A 20,893-nucleotide genomic window follows, 5' to 3' on the forward strand; every position below is an offset into this window, starting at 1 on the left:
TCCAACTGTGGCCTCATCCCATGAGCAGCAGCACACTGAAGGAGGGCAGGAGGCTTTGATCCACACCCAGCGTGCGGCTGGTAGAGCAGGGGACTCCGCAGGGCAAGGCAACACATTTAAAACAGCAATTCATAGAGGTTTCAGAGGGATCTCCTGGGTTCCAGTCTGATGGCTCTCCTGTGGCTGTCTCAGTGGAAATCTGGTTTGATCTAATTAACATCAGAGAGCTGGAACTACACAAGGACAAAGTGAAAAAAAAGAGTTTTGTACCTAACCTTTCCATTACTTAACCACCAGTGTGATTGATTCCCGCACAGAGGCCATAGACTCAGCTGTGAACAGAAAAGAGAGGCCAAACTATGCCTGATAGCACATGGTTTCTTACAATCACAATTGCAATTCAGTCTGTAATGCCTTTTTGGCAGAAAAAAGCGTCTCTGAACTGCACCAGCATCATGGAAAGTGGTGGAAAAGGAACAGGCTGGTGTTACAATGTTACTCATGTCTCTCTAACTCAGCATCAGTCATCCGAGTTTGGGAATAAGTGCAGTGAGATGTGTTTTCACAAGTATGTAGATCCGCCTTCATTTTGTACAATATTTTCCCACTCTTTTTCCACAATTATTTTTCTGTTTATTTGGGTATTTCTTTCTAGGCTAGGTTTCATTTTTTTAGGTAAATTGAAACCTGCATTGAACCTTGCCTCTTGAAAACACTCTCAGCATTAGGAGGTATACTTGAAATGGAGAGCTTGGCTCTCTACTTCATATCTCAATATCTCAATAAAGGATACAGATCCTTTAATAATGGTTGAAATAATATCAAACCATATTCCCTTTTTTCCTCGTGTTTTAATTGCAGTTTTGCTTATGACATGTTTGGTCTTATATGTGTGTATAAAACCTGTATATACTTACCCATATAAAAAAAGCTGTCTCCTATATGGAAATACGTATGTTCTGTGAAAGTCTTTTCGCATTCTTAAAACCTTAGTTCTCTGAAAGCACACACCAAAGGTATTGCTCTCAATGGCCATAGTTACTATGAAAGTTGGTTAGAAAATAATGTGGTTTTTCTTCTTGTGCCCTTAAAGCTTGCTCATTTTTTGGATTGTTTGTTATAGAAAGGAAGTTGATGTTGGAGTTGCTAGAAGGCACACAGAGTCTAAGGTCTACCAAGGGCAGAAATCCATCTTTCCCTGACAGTAATGCTGCATTGTTCTGTTCGTTTCTGGTTTACATCTAATTCGTGGCTGACAAGTGTCTGTTTTTCATGCTCATTCATTAGTCACCGTTGCATTAGCACTGCCTTGAAGGTGTCTGGTCTGCCTCTTATCACATTTCTCAGAGATGATAGAAGATATCCTTAAAGTTTTACCCACCCACCCATCACAGTAAAACCCGAAACAGCAAAGAGATAAAATACATTGGATTAAAAAAAAAAAGAATAGGGTCATTCTTTACTTTTTCTTAGAAGCTGACAGGTAGAAAAGGAAGTGGGGAAATGCCATGAGTTCCTGTAGAAACTATTACCTTTAGCAGGTGAAAATGCAACTTCTGAGTGGTTTATAAGGTAAAATTTCATTAAACATGAAAGGAAGTCGTTTAGTAGTGCATCAAAATTAAGATCTAATGCCCCTCTCCTGCAAAAAGCATAGCGATTCAGAAATAAATGTAACAATATGGTGCACACTGAGATTATTACACTGTTTCAGTTTTATGCTTGTGGAAATGCTCTCATTTCAATGCGGGTCTGAATGCAGCCATCTGTCCTTACCAGAGGGGGTTGTGCAGGAGTATTTCAGGAGTCTTGGAGGGAAGTCTCATCTTAAGTATGCTGTAAATGTGCTATGATATGTGCCACAAGAGTCCCCTCTGAATTTACTAAGACTGTACATTAGTAAAGAAGATAAGTCTGGCTCAAGCTGGCAGACCAGAATTTTTAATTCTTACCCTTGGTTTATTTTTATGAAGACAGCCTTCAGGGGAAATTATAGGTGAGGGATGTGGGTGCAGGCTGTGCTCTGAGCCTGGTGGTGACATCTCCACCTGCAGCTGGGTGAAATATGTAAGAGAGCTGGTGGGAAAAACAAGAGGGACCCTTCAGCGTCACTGTCCACCAGGGTATGCTCCTCTCTGCGGGACATGAGCTGTGGCAGGAATATTACCTGTATAAGGGGAGGAGGAGTATCACTAACACAGACAATCAGGGATTATCCTTCATTACCCAAGTAATAATGGAAAGAAACTGCAACTTCTCTCTTGTGTCTCTCCCTATTGAAGGTGAGGGTAGAGAAGGCTCTCTCTCATTGTCGCAATAACAGGCCTCCTGCCAACCTGAGGCTTTAGTAGTTCATCCTGCCACTTCACAGACAAAGAGGTCCTGATCCAGAATGGATCGAATGTTTTATTTGTTTTATTGTTTTGCTTTTTTCAGACGTATTTGCTGTAGATTGTTAAAACTTTTCTTTTTCTTTTTTTTTTTCTTTTTTAATGGGATGTATTTTATTTGTGTTTTGCCATTCTCTGAGAAAACGTATCCCTTCTGTCCTTGCTTGTAAGGAATTGTAACTTACATGACACTTCAAAAAAGTGACAACTGTTATTGAACATAGTCTGCTTGGGAAAGATCCAAAGTCCCTCAGTACATTAGCAAGCTCACCCACTCCCAGCTGACAGTGTGAAGTTGCCATGATGACTGTAATGGTTATATGGCAAAGGAAGCTGAAGATTGAAGGATAAGAAGGACAGTGTTGTTACAGAAGTCATAGCAAGGGCCACAGAAAAAGAAAGCAGTTAAGTTCAAAACCCAGTGCTGTTTTATGATCATTAGCGCAGGTGACAGAGTTGTTTGTGCAGGCCCTCCACTTCTTCATCACTTAAAAAACCACCTTATTAACTCGTTTGTCTATTACAACCAGCAAACCTGGTGCTTGGTTAGGTAAAACCTGCCCTGCACAGCTGCCATCTGTAGCTCTTTGTAGGTGGCATGGCTGTGGTGGGAGGTGATGGGATAGTTCCGGTGGGATAAAGCTATGAACACATGGGAGAGAGCCAACAGAATAGGGTATAAGAGCTCCAAATCTTGTAAATACACAATTATGTACTTTTCCTCTCCCCCTCCCCCGAAATTACTATCAGTTACTCAATAGTATCTAATGGCTCCTTTGAGAACATTACTGGCTATTATGTCAAGGCCCCTACTTAGTGTATTTTTAGTTTGTGGATCATCGACCTGCTCAAATCCAATGGCACCATTAGAATGGCACATGCAGCAAGACTCTGGGGACAGGGACAGCTGGGGGAGCTGGGGTCCTGAAGGGTTTGTCTCACCTGCAGCAGCCCCACTGCAGTAGTTCCCAAGGAGAAGGGTCTGTTCATACCCAGCAATTCCAGCTGTTGATAATAGAGAGATTAAAGTGGGATTTTTTTACTATTGTTATACATTTCCAGACTAATGCTATTTTATTTTGTATGTACTAAAATTTGGGGGGTTTTGTTAAGGCAAGAGCTTTATGAGAGAGGTGACTATTGTGCATATGAGGCTATAGCGAACTTCAGAGCTCTATTAATGTTTCAGGAAGGTAGGTAGGACAGTAAATCAACGTGTCAAGAAAAAAACCCTCAGATTATTATCTATCTAATCTGCCTCTACTGTCTTCATCCCTCCATGACAGAATACCTGAAAGCTATTATTAATATGCTATTTATTACTGTGCTTATACGCTTCTATTACCAGCATGGTTACTTTGTCATTTATCCTCAGCCGTGATATCAGAGCATGATACATCTGCTGCAATTGTTTGCACTGTGCACATATGTGTACCTGCTAGATGCACTAAGGTGTACCTGATGGAGAGGTAATACCTGTGTAAATAGCAATAATAGATCCTAAGGGTACTGCTAGCAATATAACCCCAGTTATTTGCTAATGTAAAGCAAACTGAATTAACCTGCCGTGATGTGTGCCCAGGATACATATCGATCCCACAAGATGTGTGAGGAGCCTGGGGCAAAGGAAGAGGGTCACATCCTGAGAAACCCACCAGCTCCTGAAAGCTGCTCATCTCCATGTTTAGCATGTGGGGGGTCTGTAACTTCATGATCTTGGGGTCCTTGCTAACCCTAACTGTTCTATGAAAAAGTACATCAAGCCAAAACTCAGCATTTTGTCCTTGGAATGACTCCTACTCACAGGGCACCTGAAGTTTTGGTTGTACAGCTCAAATTGAGCTGTGCAATCCAAATGTTCCCGGTTATCCTGTCAGAGAGGGTAGGATGAAGGTGGTGGGCTGGTGATGGAGCTGGCAACGCAGTGGGAGCTATGTACAGGCATTGGAGAAAGCCTAATCTGGCTTGTTGTCTTGCTGTGGACACTCACTCTCACATGAATGATCCTTGCTAGCCTGGAATAACTCCCATGTGTATTCAAAGATGCTGACAGGCACAGTCTGGAGAAGCTTGGCATGTGATCCTAATAAATGATCACTTTCAGATGTTTGCTCCTCCTCTTTGCCATAAGTTGTCCAGTGTTGTAGATTAAAGCACCCTTAATCAACCACTGAGGTTAAAATGGTGGATTCTGTATGGTGGTAGCTGTGATACTGGTGTGTGCTTCCTTTCAACAGAGGGTAACTCCCAAACAAGGGGACAGCTGGAGGCACTAAGTTCTTATATTGCCACGGTGAGATTTGCCAGGGCTTATCTTTCTGTGCCCTAAACTGTGGCCATAAATCCTGCCCCATCAGAGGGGCTCTCAGCATCCCTGCCCTGTGTGTTGGACGGAGAGGGAGGAAGTAGGGTTTGGGATCCCTCCTCTCGTGTCTGTGATGCATGGGAAGGACAGACATGCCTCAGTTTCACTAGGGAAATGAATGGGTTTAAGGACATTAGAAGTTTACCATGTTATCAATATAAGTCAAAATCAGCATCTGCAGCTATGGCAGAGATTGTCAATGTCATGGTTATATTCACATTTAATTCCAAGTAGTTGAAATAACGTATTTCCCCATATAGGCTGAGACAGATGTCTCAAGCTATCTGAAGGTGAGTTTCAGAGGAACTGATTTTGATGCCAAACACCACATCACCTTTTGCATCTGTACATTTACCTGGCCCATTTTTGCCTTTTGGTAGAAAGTTCCTTGAGGAGTCAGTTGCAAATCAGTTCTTGGAGGTAGTCTAGGTCAAAAATAACTCTTTGGATGGTGTATTTGTAAACTGTTTCAATTCAGTGACCTGTTTTCTAGCACAGCTGCAGGTTATGGCTTCAAAATATGAAGTATTTGGCTTTTAAGTTGTTCCCATACAATATGTTTCCAAGATGACACAAGTATTTATGCAACCTCACCATGCACTGGTACAGGGAAACATTCTGACTTTAGAACAAAAAGTAAAATAAAAATAACTTTTTTGCAAGTTTTTTTTTAAGTCAGGCCAGCTCTTTGGTGTGACTTTGAACATGGCCCCATGTCCATTTGTAGATGGAACCAGCAGCAGTGAGAAATATTCCCAAATGCTACTGGGGCTGCATGTTCAGTTCTCTAGAACCATGTCCTCCCAAGCACAGTGGAGAGAGTGCCAGTCCGTGGCAGAAATATGGAGCCAGTGGTAAGGAGGGACTTCTTAAGTCTGTTTTACCACCAATGCAAAAGAGATTACAGAAGTGTACAAAAAAGCTGGAGTGCACAGCTGTCCGGTGTGATGGAGCTGGTGTGACGTTTGTGGAGGCACATTCTATGCCCTCTCTGCCTGCCACATTTCTGTGGTGCTGTGCAGGGATCCAAGCACGTTTCAGCTCCACATTAATAATAATAATCATAATAGCAATAACTATTTATTGTAATATTTATTTGTTTAATGATACACAGATATTGATAAAGTGAAGACGAATAGCTAAAGCTGTAAAGTTAATGCTTATAAACTAAAAGTACATTAAATCACAGCACGAGCACTTTCATCCATGAGTTTAAGGCAGCTCAGCTTGTATGCTGTAGTTCTTGAGATATTTTTAATTCTCTGTAACTTTCTTTAGAACATCACTGGCGTAGTTTACCAAATTATCTGAAGAAGGGACTTGTTTCTATTTTTGTTCTGTCTGGATGTGACTTTCCACAGTGAGGCCTTGGATCCTCCCTGGGTTCACATGCTCTACCACAATATAAATAATAAATTCACTATGAAACCTTTAACCACTTAACGTTGGTATGAAGTGAAAACATGTCCCAGTCTTTTTTAAGTGCTTCACTTTCCGTGAACTAGAAATGCTGGGTTTTTTCTGCTTAGAAAGTTCTCTTGCATTTTTGCACTGTGGCAATCAAATGTAACTTAAACAACCAGCTAGTAATACTACTCATTCTTTTTCTTCTCCTTCTCCCTCCCCAGATCTCCGGAAAACTTTTGAGCAGGAGCCCTTGGGGAAGGAAGTGTCCCTGGAGCAAGAGGTACTGCTCCAGTGCCGTCCCCCTGAAGGCATCCCAGTAGCCGAGGTGAGCAGTAACACTAGTGTCCTGGCACTTGGACATCCTAAGGCCTGGTCGGTGGCTAATAGTGCAATAATGGGGCATGGCATGATGAATGGGTGGTAATGGATAGCTGACCGACTGCTGTTCGTAGATAAAATTGATCGGGAACTGATTAATGGCTTTGGATTATGGTACCTTGCTGGAAAGAGCTGCAGGCAGTTTGGTTTCAGTTTTTTCTTCCCTTTCAAAGACCACAGCTGTATCTGGCATCCAAAGGACCCATAGCTAGTTGAGCATATCAGTAACAGCCTGCTATCTTTCCTTTTCCTTTTAAAGAAGAAAACATTCCACTTATTCTGAGAGGCACCTTTCAAGCATAGTATTTAATTTTTAGTTTGCCGGGTTGTATTTCCTTTCTGTGTTCCTGCACGTGCTCGTGTGTGCACCAGCCAGCCAGCTCGGCACAAGAGGATGTGCCATTGTCCAGTGTGTGCTCCCAGGTGAAGTAGCATGAGGTAGGGGCAAGTAGAGGATGTGTCTGCCTAATAGTCCATCTTCAAGGGCTTACCTGGTTTTCCTACTGGCATTAAAGTAAACCTGCAGTGGGTAGTCTGCCCTCCACCTGCAGGAGCAAGCCTACCCTTCAGCAAAATCTGTGGCCACCAACAGCAGTGGATGTCCCCGTGAACAGCAGCTTTCCTAAGTGCAGTGGTGGCTCCAGCTTCAGACTCATTGCTCACAAGAAGGGGGTCTCTGAGTCACAGAAGGCCTCTGAAATCCTAAATCTGCTGTGGCTGTTAAGAGAAAAATTGATTGTTAATGATGGTAATTCCCTGATCTGAATTCTCCTCGGTTTTCCTCCACCACGCTACAGAAGTAGCTGTTGCCAATTTGCATTAGGATAAGTTGAGACTGTCATGGCTAAGTAGCAAAGTGATTGTCACTCAGTGCTGATGACTGATTTCTCAGAGGAGGTGAAGCTTAAAGTGTTACCTCCCTGTCTAACCCAAGTCTAGATTTAATCAGAATTGCAGAAACGTGTCCACAAACATCAGAAGGAATAATCAGCATGGAAGATTTTCCCCATTTTCTTGTTCTGTAGGCTGTTTTCTCTCCCTGTTAAGGTCCCCAAAACAGTAGAGACCATTTAGGTCTGCCGAGCCAGCTTCCTGACAACTGTAATAATAATCAGTTAGCTTTCCTCAGGAACTTAGCAGCAGTTTTTTATTTTCCTTTCTGATGCTTCTTTGCATCAAATCAACTTTCTGTTGTGCCATGACAAGAGTGTTTGCAGTGGGATATGTTGTTCAGGTAGTGCAGAGTAGTACTGGGGAACTTCATTACCTTTGCTAAAAACAGAGATTGATGGTGACGGGTAGTTTGTTTGAATGCTGTGTTACAGGCTCCTCTGAAATTTCAGCAGCTAGTCTGATTATTCCCTCATAAAAGTCTGTAATGCCCCGTTGTGTGGCTGGGACCAAAACAGCATGGTTTGACATGCTATGTGGAAGTGATCTCTGAAAAGATCCTCTGTGAGCTGCTCTCATAATAATTGCACTTTTTCCTGCCTTCTGGTATCCTGGCTCACTCTGTCAATAGCCAAGATTCATGACTGTACATTAACTGGCTCTGAATCTTACTTGTACTGTGGTCAGGGCAGACACCAATTAACACTTGGCAGGCTCAGAAATCGTATACTCCCTGTCTGACATTCAAAAGAACTGTTCTCAATGTTGGTTTTTTCCTCTTCTGACTTTTGAAGTCAGAAGGAGATCAAACACCCAGATTGGACAGCCGCCTAATACAGCCTCTTTGTAGATTTTTTTCCAACACTATTAAAAGAACAAAGACCTGAACACTAATGAGTATGAATACCTTAATGTGACACTTTATTACAGCCACTTGCTGAAGCTGGTAAGATAAATCTAAAAAAATGGGAAGATGAAAGGTAACTTGGTGGGTTGAAGGATTACATGATTATTTTAATTTAGAGATGAATGAGTTCTTTGTTTAAGACTTAGTTTATTTGTTCGGAGAAGTTTCTGATATGGTGGCACAGGTAACCAAGTGAGAAAGGACTTGGGACAAGGCTGGCAGCAGGCTGAGGCTATTTTGCATCTTCTTGAAAGATGCCTTTGATTGAGTGGGGTAATGCATTGCTGCAGCTGTGAGCAGCATTTCCAAATGCTTGTGAGCATGTACCTCAGACTTTCCCTACTCTGGGCACTGTGTATTGTTTTCGGTTTTTTTCAACTTACTGGCCTCTGAAATAGACACTGGATTTAACACCAAAACAGAGGAAGAAAAGCTTACGCTGTGAAACTACACAGCATACACATTCAGAGCAATGCAATACTGGAGTCCAGAGTCCCAGAATTTTCCCTTTGCTTTTTCTCTTTGATTTTATTCTCCCCCTTCATTTTGTTTTTTTCCTGGTATTTCTAAGTGGTGGGAACAACCATGCTCAGGGATACATTCTGTCCTCTTTTCAGTAGATGGGGAATTTCGTCTTATCATTCCCAGCATATTTGACTGCAATTAACTGTGTCAAACTCCTATGGATCAATGCTAGAGCAGATCTTACTATTACGGGAAAGCTGAACCACATAACAGCATACAGCTGCTCCACAGGGCAAGAAGGACAAAGACAGAGACGGCAGGCAAAGCTTTTAAAGCAGCACTTTCCAGTCCCTCAGATCCACTAGGACATGACAAGCATTAGAGTAGGCTCAGATCGTGGCCACTAGAAAAAAAGAAAAAGCCCAAGATCCAAATAGAAGAAGGTATGTTCAAATACGCCAGCCTGAAGTGAAATCAAAGTGTGTCTTACTTGTTCACTTGGGACAAAGTAAGGAACCACGGGTTTGCTTGGTTTCTGGGAAAGCCAGATAAGCTTCTCTGCAGCCATATACCCCTTCCCACCAGCCCTGACCCGCACTGGTGCCCTCTGCACCATGGCATGCCTCACCACTCCCAGTTTTATATGTCCAGCTGAACCTACCTACAGGTTCTGAAACACATGCATAAATGTTTTGTCTTTTCCAGGATATGGTCCCAGCAAGCAGCAGAAGGACCAGTGCAGGCATTGTTTCACTGAGGTTTCCACACATAGCTGAGTGGTGAAGGGATAAACTCACATATACCCACTGAGGGGTGGGGGGGAACCCCCAAACCAAAAAAACAACCAAAACCAGAAAGGAATGGACACAAAACCAGACAATGCCCTTCTCTAGCTCCCTGTCTCCTGCTTTTCCTCGACAGGGAGAAATAGGGTAAGGAGGTGAGATAAGCAGTCTGACCCACCAGACTTGGCGGGAGCTGCCAGTGTTCAGTGGAAATCAGACAGTTCCATGGTATCAATGGAAACATCCATTTCAATTCCACTCTCTGCTCTGTATGCATGTTTTCAAACCTAACCTGAGAAGGCAGGAAGGATCCCACTCTGCAACACTCCAACAGTAATGGCAGAGTTATTAGCAATTAAACCCTTACCTTATTTAATTTGTTCTTTGAAAGATGCCAGCATCATACTGCACATAATAAAATACAGCTAAAGACACCAAGTCAAATCAAGTTAGCTCATTGCAATAGGTTATAGATCAAAACATAAATGAGATGTAAGATTGGTTAATATGCCATATGCTGCCAGACAAACTTTTGCATTGAAATGTGTGATTTGTGGTGCCTTTAACAGGGGGATAATTGCTTCTTTAATTATAATTGAGGTGTTTCACAGAGTAGTTTAAATGCAGAACAGGGTGTAATGTACAGTTTGGTGACCCAGTTGGATTTAAAAAAGAATGTGATATTTATCTACATTCATGACTTTAATTAGGAACTAGAGCAAGGGGAAAAGCCTCCCTGAGTCAAGAGGCAGAAGAGGGAGTTTTGTCAAGTCAAGATGACTATGAAACAGACTTCATTCAGCTGCTTTTGCCTGGGCAAAATCTGGTGGAAGCTGGGGACTTCTCCTAATAGGCAGCATCAGGTGGCTGCTTCATCTAATTGTTTATTAATACAACTGCTGTTTGCTTTATTTCATGAGAGCCACTTACATTTTGCAGTGTTATCCCTTAATTGGGAGTTCATGTGTATGCATTACCATGCAGGTGTGTGTCATTGAGACAGTGTTTTATATTCCCAACAGGAAGGTAAACTCTAAAAGAAACAAGTAGAGGAGTTCATGGCCACAAATGCTAATTAGCTGGGAAGTGACACTGTCCTTTGCAGTGCCATGCAACTCCATATTATAATGGGAAGTTTTCTACAAGCGCATTAACATGAACCCTGCTAGCTTATCCTCTCTACAGCTTGCTTTTTGTGTCAAAGATGGCTCTAGGATTCTGTCTTAGCTAACACAAGTTACCTCCCCTTTTCAGGCTGTACAGAGAAAGAGCACGATTTTACCTGATGCATTTTTTTGAAGATACACAGTGTGGGACACAGCCTTTAGCTGCATTTTTTTGATGAGGTAGATGAGCATACTTCCCAACTTTTCCCTTATAGAAGAATCTCTAAGAAATATCTCATCCTGGAGACACTATTCTGTACACCTACAAGATTAGTCCATCACATCCTAATTTGACATCAGCTGATTCTTGCTCTCTATAGCCAACAGGCCTCGTAGTACCTGAAGTGTGAGAGTTACCTCCATCAGGGCTTTTCAGAGCCTCCAGTTCTTACCAGCACCCTGAGTGACTCAGTGGTAACGTTTGCCTTCATCAGTTCCTCTGGCAGTAGCTTCTTCAGATGCAGTGCTACCTTAGACATGAAGAATTACTATGCTCCCATGTTTTAATGGAGATAGTTCCAAAATGCAATCTGCAGACAGCATGTCTGCTGTCACTCAAGCATTGTTTGGTCAGGTTTAGCTGGGTTTTGCCAAGGAATTTCCATGTGCTTTTAGAGCTGATGCTTTTTTTTTTTTCATTAAAAAGTGTAACCTGGACAAAATCCCATATGCCATTTTAAACTGGTAGGAGGAATGGTCTGTACAAGAAGAGGCACTTTGCAACTTTCAGGAAAAAAAGGGAATGGGTCCCTCCTCAGGGACTGCAGCCACCCATCAGCATCATAATATCCCTTTCCTTTACTGAATGTAATGATCCTGGAGAGCATATCATTCTGTGCTGTGAGGAATGAGATCCGTCTATCCGTCCAAACAAAGAACCTCAGACATCACACTGGTAACTCGTTTAAAGCTGTTTCCAAACAGACCCCTCCCAGTTGCTTCTGGGAGTGGGGAATCCACTTGCCTACATGGTGCCCAAAGTGCCAACTAATACACAAAGGCTCAAGCCCCTTTTTCAGTAGGAAAGGAAGCCTGGCAACTGCTGGTGGCTATATGGCATCCTCCGTGGTTTTTGGCTAATAGTGCCGTGATCTGTGTTTGAATTTGAAGCCTGTGAAATAAAGTTCTCCATCCGTTGCTACCAGTCCACCTTGGCCTTTGAAGTATCTTCTGTGAGGCTTCACTTTCCTGTCGTGCATAAAGCAAGCTGTAATAGGGCCAGAGACATCCAGCAGCTGTACATACACCCTGTGTAGATTTTAGTACTCAAGCAGAAAGCTGGATATATGTGCAATTAAGGAAGTGTTTCCACAGCAGGAACACGAATTCCCCTTGTTGGCAGCAGAAGCACAATAGCAACAACTGAACAAAATGTCATGGTGGTTTAATTTACCATCTCATTCTCAATATGTGTTTTGCAGTTCCTAATACCTGTAATTTCAGCCTCTTCGGAGACCACCTTTTTTTTTTCCTCCTTTTTTTCAGCTTAAATGGGTATGAAATCCATTTCAAGCAAGTAATACAGAACAGAGGACAGCATCCTCTTCAGTGTGCAGTTGCTGGGATGAAAGTGTACATTTGAAACAAAATCTCAAAATCAAATAACATTCTTCAAAGAGGCTCTTGAGTCTCAAGGTACCCGAAATAGCTGCTGGCTAAATAACCCATATGAAAACTGATAAAGTTTTCTCAGTCTTACTTGGGCATCCAATGCAGTACTCAGCTTCACAAGTGTTTTATTCTTACTGGCATGTGTATGTGTGCCCTTACTATCAATATGGTATGGGGTGCGTGTCTGTTACAATTCAGGTGAAGCAGGGGAGCTGTGATTCCCCTGTCGCTGTTGGAGGTGATGTGAGCTCAGCAGGAGCTGCGGCAAGCTGAGCAGTGCCACTCTGACTGGTCAGCGTGGCTGCAGAGGACACCAGCAGCAGTGCTGGCTCAGTGGGGTACCAGATGGAAAGCAATCCTGCTGTGTCAACCAGGCACAGGGAAGGCACGGGGTGAGATAAGTCTCATCTCCCGGAATCCTAAATTGCCTTTTACTGATATAAATCTCTTTCTGCTCCCAGCCATTTGCATCTTATTTCTCCTGGACAGTTGCACCAGAGGGCTTTGCCTCTGTCTAGAGGGTAGAAGACTTGCTGTTTTTGGCAGGTGCTCCCTGCTCTGAAGATGACTGCAGGGCAGGTTGGTGCAGAGAAGGCAATGAGAGACCAGGATCCAGAACTCATACCATGCTGACTTTCCTCTTGAGATAGTGGAGGTGTAAGGAACAACTTGTACGATAAGAAGAAGAGGGTCTAGTTGAGTTTGTATCCCTTTTTCCATTCTTGGGCTTCTTTTGGAGCAGATGTGCTTCTGCTCTACCAGTTTCAAAACCAAGTTTCATACGCAAGTGTGCCAAGAGATTTAAGTGTCTAGTAATGCTAGTAACTTGGTATGGCTAAATCTGTGTCAGCAATTAGCTTCTGTAATAGGTTTTCCTTTGAGTGTAATCGCTTGTGTGATTTATGTTCCCTGTATTCATTTAGCCTGCACAGAAGCCTGGCTTGGCTTTGCAAGCCTTAGTCTCTGCGTGTGCTGCCTTATTTCAGGCTGCTGCTGGAATCATCCTGCAGCAGCACAGGCCTGGCTGCAGCTCCGAGGTATAGCCAAGGTGGTGATCACGGGTTTTCTGTTCTTGCTTGATGGTCTTGCTTTTCATGTTGGGTGGCATGTGGCAGGTTCCCTCTGTTAATTAGAACAAATGTGCCAATTATGTTAATGTATCTCCTGATACCAATCAGCGAATAATTAGAGACAACGCATCTGTCTCTCACCAGGGAGTGGGATGACAGAAAAGATGCTACAAGGTGTGTTGCTCTAAATTACAGCTGCCTTGGATTGTACACTTCCTCAGCTGGTGGCAGGGAGAGCTCAGTCTCATGGCAGGCTTGCCCACCCCTAGAACGACTTGACACCTCTTGGCGGGCTCCCCAGCCACTAGCAGCACTGGACATGCAGACCCAGCACAGCTGGCAGGAGCTGTGTGCTTCACTGCTCTGCAAATTGCATCCAGAGCATTAAGGAGCTCTGACCGAAAGGTAGCTGACTGCAGGTGCGCTCCAGCTTCTCAGCATCTGCATTTGTTGTGAGTCAGGGTTTCATTCACCACACTCACACCTTTACAGAGGGGCCTTCTCTTGCTAATAAGTTTACAAACACAAAGCAAAAATACCTTCTTGAGTGGAAAACTAAAAAAAAAAAAGAAATTGGGATTTCATGCCTGCTTTGTTCCAGGGGCTGGTATGTAAGAAAAAGTAGTTGCATGTTGTAATTTTCCATAGTTGTTATGTCCATGCAATTTACTCCATCCTATGTGGCAATTAAATGATTTCTGTTACTGTAAGGAAAAGCTTATGCCCAGGCTTTTTCTACATAGACACCCAACCATCCATACATTTATTAATAACAGTTGGAGGGATGTACCTGATTTAATTGAATAAATAGAGCTAGGTACCTATTCGAGAATTGCTGTGACTATAGCCAGTAAATACACATCCTCAGTATTTAGGCAAAATCAAACATCTACTCTAGAAATGTCTTTTCCAGAAAGTTGAAAAATGGAGCCACAAGGGCGTGATTTGGTATGACCCTCAAGACAGGCATCCTATGCATTTTGAAATGCCCATGGGTATCCTGCTGTGCCCCTCTGATTGCTTGCCCAGAGGGGTGTAGATCTCTGGCACAAACATGCCTGGTGCCTCACCTGCCGGCCTTCTGGTGAGTGTGGTGGTTTCCCCAGGGCACCAGTCACTGTAATTGAGGCAGCAGAATTAAATTCAGGATAAGTTCCAGCATTGACTGGATTAACAGCCTACTTCAAGTGAGGGGGCTGTGCCTTGGGGAATGACATGGCATCAAAAGAGATCGTTGCTTTTAACTTCTGTAATAACAGTTTGCATACTTGTCATTCATAAATCACACTGTCTCATTCTGCTTTGCTCTCTTCTCTTTTGTATTTGACACCTGATCCCTTTCTACTTACGTGACAGAACAACCCCATTCCCAACTATTCTGGTTACTTCAAAAAATAAACCTGAAGTTTGGAGGTGCTGAGCACTGCAGACACCTGCACCAGAAAAAAAAAAGAGGCTAAAGACCTAAAATAAGTTACCAACAAAAGTCTTATTTACATGTTGTAGTGTGTTTAACTAGCTACCATTTCTGCAAGGACTGAGAGAGAAAACACCCTCACTGGAGGGGTGTACTCTTTTTTGTGTTGCTCTATTGATGGCTAAAATCTGTATGACAGGAGAATCCCGCCTCTTGTCAAATCATCCATTGGTTCCTCCCTTCAGATTTGCAACATGAACAGACTCGTGACATCATAAAAACCTGGATGCTAGAAGAAGACTGAAGTAGATATATTAAAGAGGTATCTTGTAAAAGAGATGGGGTTTAGACATGCACACACACTACTGACGTACTGGCAAAACAGATTTTTCAGCGAATAAGACATCCAGTCTTTCTGCAAACTTAATGTTTTATGGTTATAAAACTCTGTGAGCCATTAGGTGAAAAAGATCTTTTTCTTAAGAGATTTAGTGAAAAGCCAAAGGCAGTATACTAAATTATACAGAATATCATTGTTTTTTTTCTGATATTGGCAACTTCTGTTTTCGTATCATCATTGGTGTTTTTGCAGGGATAACAGGGAATTTGATGTTCATAGCTTTAATTTTGTCTAATCAGCTGAGACCCAGACTGAATATACGTGTATTTGTTTCTGTGGAAAGAAAAAGTGTTGCAGAGTACTGGAAAAAGAGGTCCTTGTCCTTGAGGATAAAGCCTTTCATAGTGCTGAGGGCATCTAGAGTATATGCTTGGATAGGTGTACCAGAAACATTTTGGTTTGAGCCTTAGGCCATGCAGACTGTAGTCCTGTCCTCACTGACATCCTGATGTTCTCTATGTGCAGAGCACAGGAAAAGCGCCGGTAGATTTGGAGGGCAAACATACACAGCTATGGCAGTGCATGTAGCATCTTTCAGAGTCCTGACACAAGTCTATGTTCCATCCAAGATCTAAATAATGGTATTAAACCCCAAGAAAGACATGTTGTTTGTGTGAGAGGCAGAGGTTAAGCGATAGCTTACTGGTGGTGGATAGCTAAGCTCCTGTCTTGATCTTGTTTTTCAGTCTGGGATGCATGCAGACTTGACTTGCAGGTGAAGGAGCTAAATATTGTCATTTGCAGAACAGGAATCTGTCTGTCTTGATTATATCTGATACCTATTAGGATTCAAGAAAGAAGGAAGGATAATTTCAGTCATCCTGGCAAGGAAAACCAGTTTATTGACTAAGCTTGTATTTTCCATAGCAAAACATGTCTGTAGCAGCAGAAACACAGCCTCCAAAGTTTTATGTCTTTTTTCTTCTTTCCCTGTTCCTTGAGACACACATGTCCATTTCCACTGTGCTTTTTGCACCACTGATTTTAAGGTATACAGTATCAATAGTTGTGTGGCTACCACATACTGCAGTGATCTGCTGTGGGAGAGGAGGGTTTAAACCAAGCCTTCCTTGGGGCAGTGGCTTTACATTCACTAGATTGTGCATCTTTGGAAGCAGCTCACACCTGATGCACATCCATCCAAATCAGCATAGGGGAGCTGGAGCTGCTTAAAGTAGGGCTAAGGATGAGTGATGGGCAACTTGAACCCAAGCCCACACCTATCAGTGCCTGTCTTGTGACGTTGGACTGGGATGAATTAACCTACTGTGTTTAACACCAGGAGAGGCTGTTGGTTTTATCCCCATGACTTGGGGCAGTCTGTATGGCTGTCTTAGGCGGGGAGCAGGTTCCCTGTTGGTTTTGGGGTATGTCAATGCTCGGGCAGTTCCTCAAATGTCTTTGGAAAAGATGGGTTTTGTGAGAGCAGGTCTTGGCAGTTAGCACTTCACAGGTCCAGCGGGTTGATTGTGTTTATGTTTTTCTTCCTACAATTAAATCCTGGGCACAAGCCGAAGTGATCCAGTGACACAGAGGCCCAGCTTTGATCCATCCAGGGCCTCAGTCCTCTCTTTCAGAGCACGCTCGGTGCAAATGAAAACAAGCTACTAGAGTTGCAGCCAAGTTATATTAGAGTGGCTCACAGCAGTCAGCTGGGATTTAATAGGCTGTTTCTTTAGGAAGGCAATAAAGAGAACATTGTCTAGATTAAAAATCACGTATGAAAATATTTTTCTGTGTAACCAAGGAAATTACGCTTTATTAAAATAAAATATAGCTTACATCAAGAAAAGGGAAAAAATAAGCATTGATGCAGTCTTTGTGATTCCCCATTTCCTTGGTAACTGTCTCTATTTTGTTTAATCCTGATTGCAGCAAAACAATAACATGCATGCACATGTGAATTTAAAAACATTGTTGTGTTTGTGATTTGTTACTGTGACCTACTGCAGTATAGGGCTTTATTGTGTTAGACCCGGGGCAGGTACATGCAAGGTTACTGCATTATTAACTGCCTAATTAGACAAATTGTACAAAAGAATGTGTGAGATGTCTGCTGGTTTAGTGTTTCTGATGTTGAAAGAGAATTTTCTATTTGTAGATACAGTCGTAAGATATCATCCCCTCCATATCCCTTGCCTCAGACTCCGAAAACATAGATCAGCTGTTTGTCTCTGCACAGTAGCTGCCAGCCTTTGAAAATGCATTGATATTTTCAAGACAAGGCGAGACAGCTGTTGTGCTGCTGGTGCATGACGGGTGTTCTCCCACACTTCTGCCGTGGTGTTTTGTATCAGTTGTAAGTGTGCATCGGGTGAGTCCTTGATGATGTGCCATGACTCATAGTGCTTTCTGGGATGAGCTGTATAATTGCAGATACTGTGTCCGTTGTGGTGTAACCTGGTGCTGACTCACTACCTCCCCTCTGGCCCTTTGAAACCCCAAGGTGGAGTGGCTGAAGAACGAAGAGGTGATTGATCCTGTGGAAGACCGAAATTTTTACATCACCATTGATCACAACCTGATCATCAAGCAAGCCCGGCTTTCTGACACTGCCAATTACACTTGTGTCGCCAAAAATATTGTGGCCAAAAGGAAAAGCACCACAGCAACTGTGATTGTCTATGGTAAGTGATGCCTTGTCCTGCTGCACGTGGATGGATGTGCACTCAGAGCAAGCGGTGGGGCAGAAAGGGGAAGCAGAATGTCTGTGTGCAACTCCTACTGTGATCACTGTCCAGCCTGTGCTGCCTGTTGACTTGCACCCACATGCAGGGACTGCAGTCAGGGTTTATTACTGAAAACACACAGGAGCACAGGTCTGATGGCTTGGCTCATTGGTGACAGACAGTGTCATTGAAGGAGGAACAGGCATCTACACAAACAGCCAGTGCCTCCCTGAAGAGAAGGCATTTTCTCCCCTTGCCATAACACGTTGGATGGATGCAGCAAGGAGCCGTCAGGGCACTGCCTGCAGCATGAGTGTCCAAGGCATTGCTTTCTGCCAATACATTTGATGTTCTTTGTGATGCTGTTCATAAATAGGAGTAAAACTGAAAGGAAGTTTGCCCCTGCATCAGAGTATATGTTTTGGTAGTAGACACCAAAGATAAGTTTATTTAAAGAGATGTAAGTAGATGGAAGATTCTGGTGAGCTCTGACACTTCTACCAACATCTGGAAGCACAAAGCAGCAAAGTACTCTGAGACTGTGGCTCATAGGCACACAGCCTATCATCAGGGGATTAGAAAGCATGGGATAACATTATTCTGTGTCTGCATCCGTGGTCACGGTATACTATTCAGGCTGGCCATGCTTTGGCTGGGGAGGGGCCAGATGAAATGCCCTCCTGGGGTCTATTACAGCCTGTGTTGCACTGCAGCTCTGTCCCACCAGTCCAACTGAGCCTTTGCCCCTGCAAAGTTACTGCCTTGATGCATCTTAGGCAGGGGTATCCACCAGAACAAAACCCTGCTCTGATGATATGCCAGCTGACTGTCCTGGTGTTCTTTACAATCAGCTTAATTATAGGATAGACAAGTAGAAAAAAAATCCCTATGATTATCCCTAATATTCATTTCATATTCAGGGTAGCAGTTAGATTTAATTGTAAGCAGTTGCTTCCCTGAAGTTACAATGAGGGCCTTTTAGTTCAGTTTTTATAGAAAACTGACTGAATTGAGTTGATTAGCAGTGTTTGTGATATTGAGGGATGGACCATGCAAGAGCACTGTGTTTTGTAACTGCGATGAATGCAGAAGATGTAGGCAACTCTTCCTCATACATATAAAGCATTTTTTTCAACAGTGTTGTCGAGAGGCATATTTAGGGGAGCAGCCATTTGTATGCATTTTGCTCCTAGAGCTGCTTAAGGGTTGTGTCATATCATGACCATTTGGGTTTAGGGAATCTGAGCAGTTAGTATGTTATCCATACCCTGGCAATGACATTATTACATAGAGCAGCACAGCTTCTTCTTCATCCATCTATCCCAGAAACTGAGGTAGGTGAAAAAGAGAGTCAGCACGAATATATTCCCAGAGATAAATATCTTCCCAAAGTCCAATAAGGAAAATGTCTTTAGTGTAAGATCATTCTGAACAGCTTCAGTATCTGTTACGGAAGTGCTGTCACATTCACATGCAGCAGCTATGTCCACAGAGGGGTGAGTGAAGTTCTCCTGACATCCTGAAATCCGCTTCTGGAAGGAAAGGAAAGAAAATTATCAATTTTTGGTCAAAGCACAGGGGTCTTTCAGCATGCATAGATGATGGGTACATCCAAGAACAAGCTGGAGTTCAGGTTATCTCCCTTTGGAAAATGGTGCAGCTTTCACAGCACAGGCTTCTGGCTAGCAGGGCTGTGAGTGCTCTCTGAACCTGCAGGGGTTTTGGCTGTACACATGCTGCTAGCCCTTGGTCATCAAATGGTGTTATTCATTCAACATCAGCATTTCTTCACCTGTACAATGACTTCTGGCATGCTGCACATTTGGTACATTGGAGACATGGGTTTGTGTCTGTTCAGTGTTGCTTCTCATGCTCTTCCCAGCCATCATTTGTGACTGCTTTTGGAGGCAGCATGACACAGAGCCAGAGGTGCCTTTGGGCTGACAGGATGGCTTGCTTACGTGATCATACTCCTTTTGTCTTGCTTTTCAGTCAACGGAGGCTGGTCTACCTGGACTGAGTGGTCAGTGTGTAACAGCCGATGTGGGAGAGGCTTTCAGAAGCGTACGAGGACTTGCACCAATCCTGCCCCACTCAATGGTGGTGCCTTCTGCGAGGGACAGAGTGTTCAGAAAATAGCTTGTACCACTCTCTGCCCAGGTTCAGTATGAAGAGTACACAGCCTAGATAATTAGTTTGCCTGTCACCAGTCATTTGAGGACAACACTATTAGTCGCAAAAGCCTTCTCTTTATTAATAAGTCCAACATTTCAGTGAATGAATATGAAAGTGTATTATGTAAGTAGATAAAATAGTGAGAACATTAGATCAAGCAGCAAGAGATTCAGCCCTACTTTTGCGTGCAGGTTGCACCATTGTCTCAGCCCTGGTAATTCAGGGGATTTGGGGAACATTCAGAGCTTCAAACTGTAGGAGATAAAGGTTGAAAGCTCTGGAGAGGACTGGAATTTGAATACAGAAGGCAACTGTGATGTAAATACATTTGCAATGTCCAGTCCAGCTGTCGCAGAAAATGAAGCATCTGGGCTGCGGATGTTAAATTTGAGGCACGTGTTTGCCTGACTTCAAATACAAAAACTTTTATACTGGAAAAAGATGTGTATATATACCTTTAAAAGGTATTTAAATTTCTGAAAAATATGAAATTGCTTCAGGACATGCAAGGTACTTGTTAGCTCTTCTCTGACAAAATTCTGCCATCTGTCCTATTGTCCAGTGCCTTCTTACCTCTGAAGTCCCACTCAAACCGATGGCAGTAAGTCTTCAGCTTGTGAAGCTTCACCATCCAACTTTGAGTCTTAGTGGTGGGTGGAACTTGAAGAGCTGAAATTTCATCTCTGTTCACTATTCCAGGTGACAGACTGGAACGGTTTCATAGGTTGTTCCTTAGATGTTCAGTTTCATGCTTTTGAAAATCATTTGTGGGATTTTAGAAGGCACTAAATGCATTC

The 20,893-nt window shown here is 43.0% G+C and overlaps 1 protein-coding gene across 1 annotated transcript in view; it reads left to right on the top strand.

Annotated features, from left to right (window-relative positions):
- Positions 1–20,893, top strand: part of UNC5C (unc-5 homolog C (C. elegans)) — a gene marked incomplete at its 5' end in the record, with an annotated part of 87,822 nt that overhangs the window by 25,355 nt on the left and 41,574 nt on the right. The window contains 3 exons of the mRNA XM_010021743.1: positions 6,384–6,487; positions 17,699–17,879; positions 19,914–20,081. Coding sequence (XP_010020045.1) covers positions 6,384–6,487; positions 17,699–17,879; positions 19,914–20,081 — 453 coding nt within the window. The remainder of the gene's footprint in view (positions 1–6,383; positions 6,488–17,698; positions 17,880–19,913; positions 20,082–20,893) is intronic.

Source organism: Nestor notabilis, unplaced genomic scaffold (genome assembly GCF_000696875.1).
Source record: "Nestor notabilis isolate BGI_N333 unplaced genomic scaffold, ASM69687v1 scaffold4789, whole genome shotgun sequence".
NCBI classification, from domain to species: Eukaryota; Metazoa; Chordata; class Aves; order Psittaciformes; family Psittacidae; genus Nestor; species Nestor notabilis.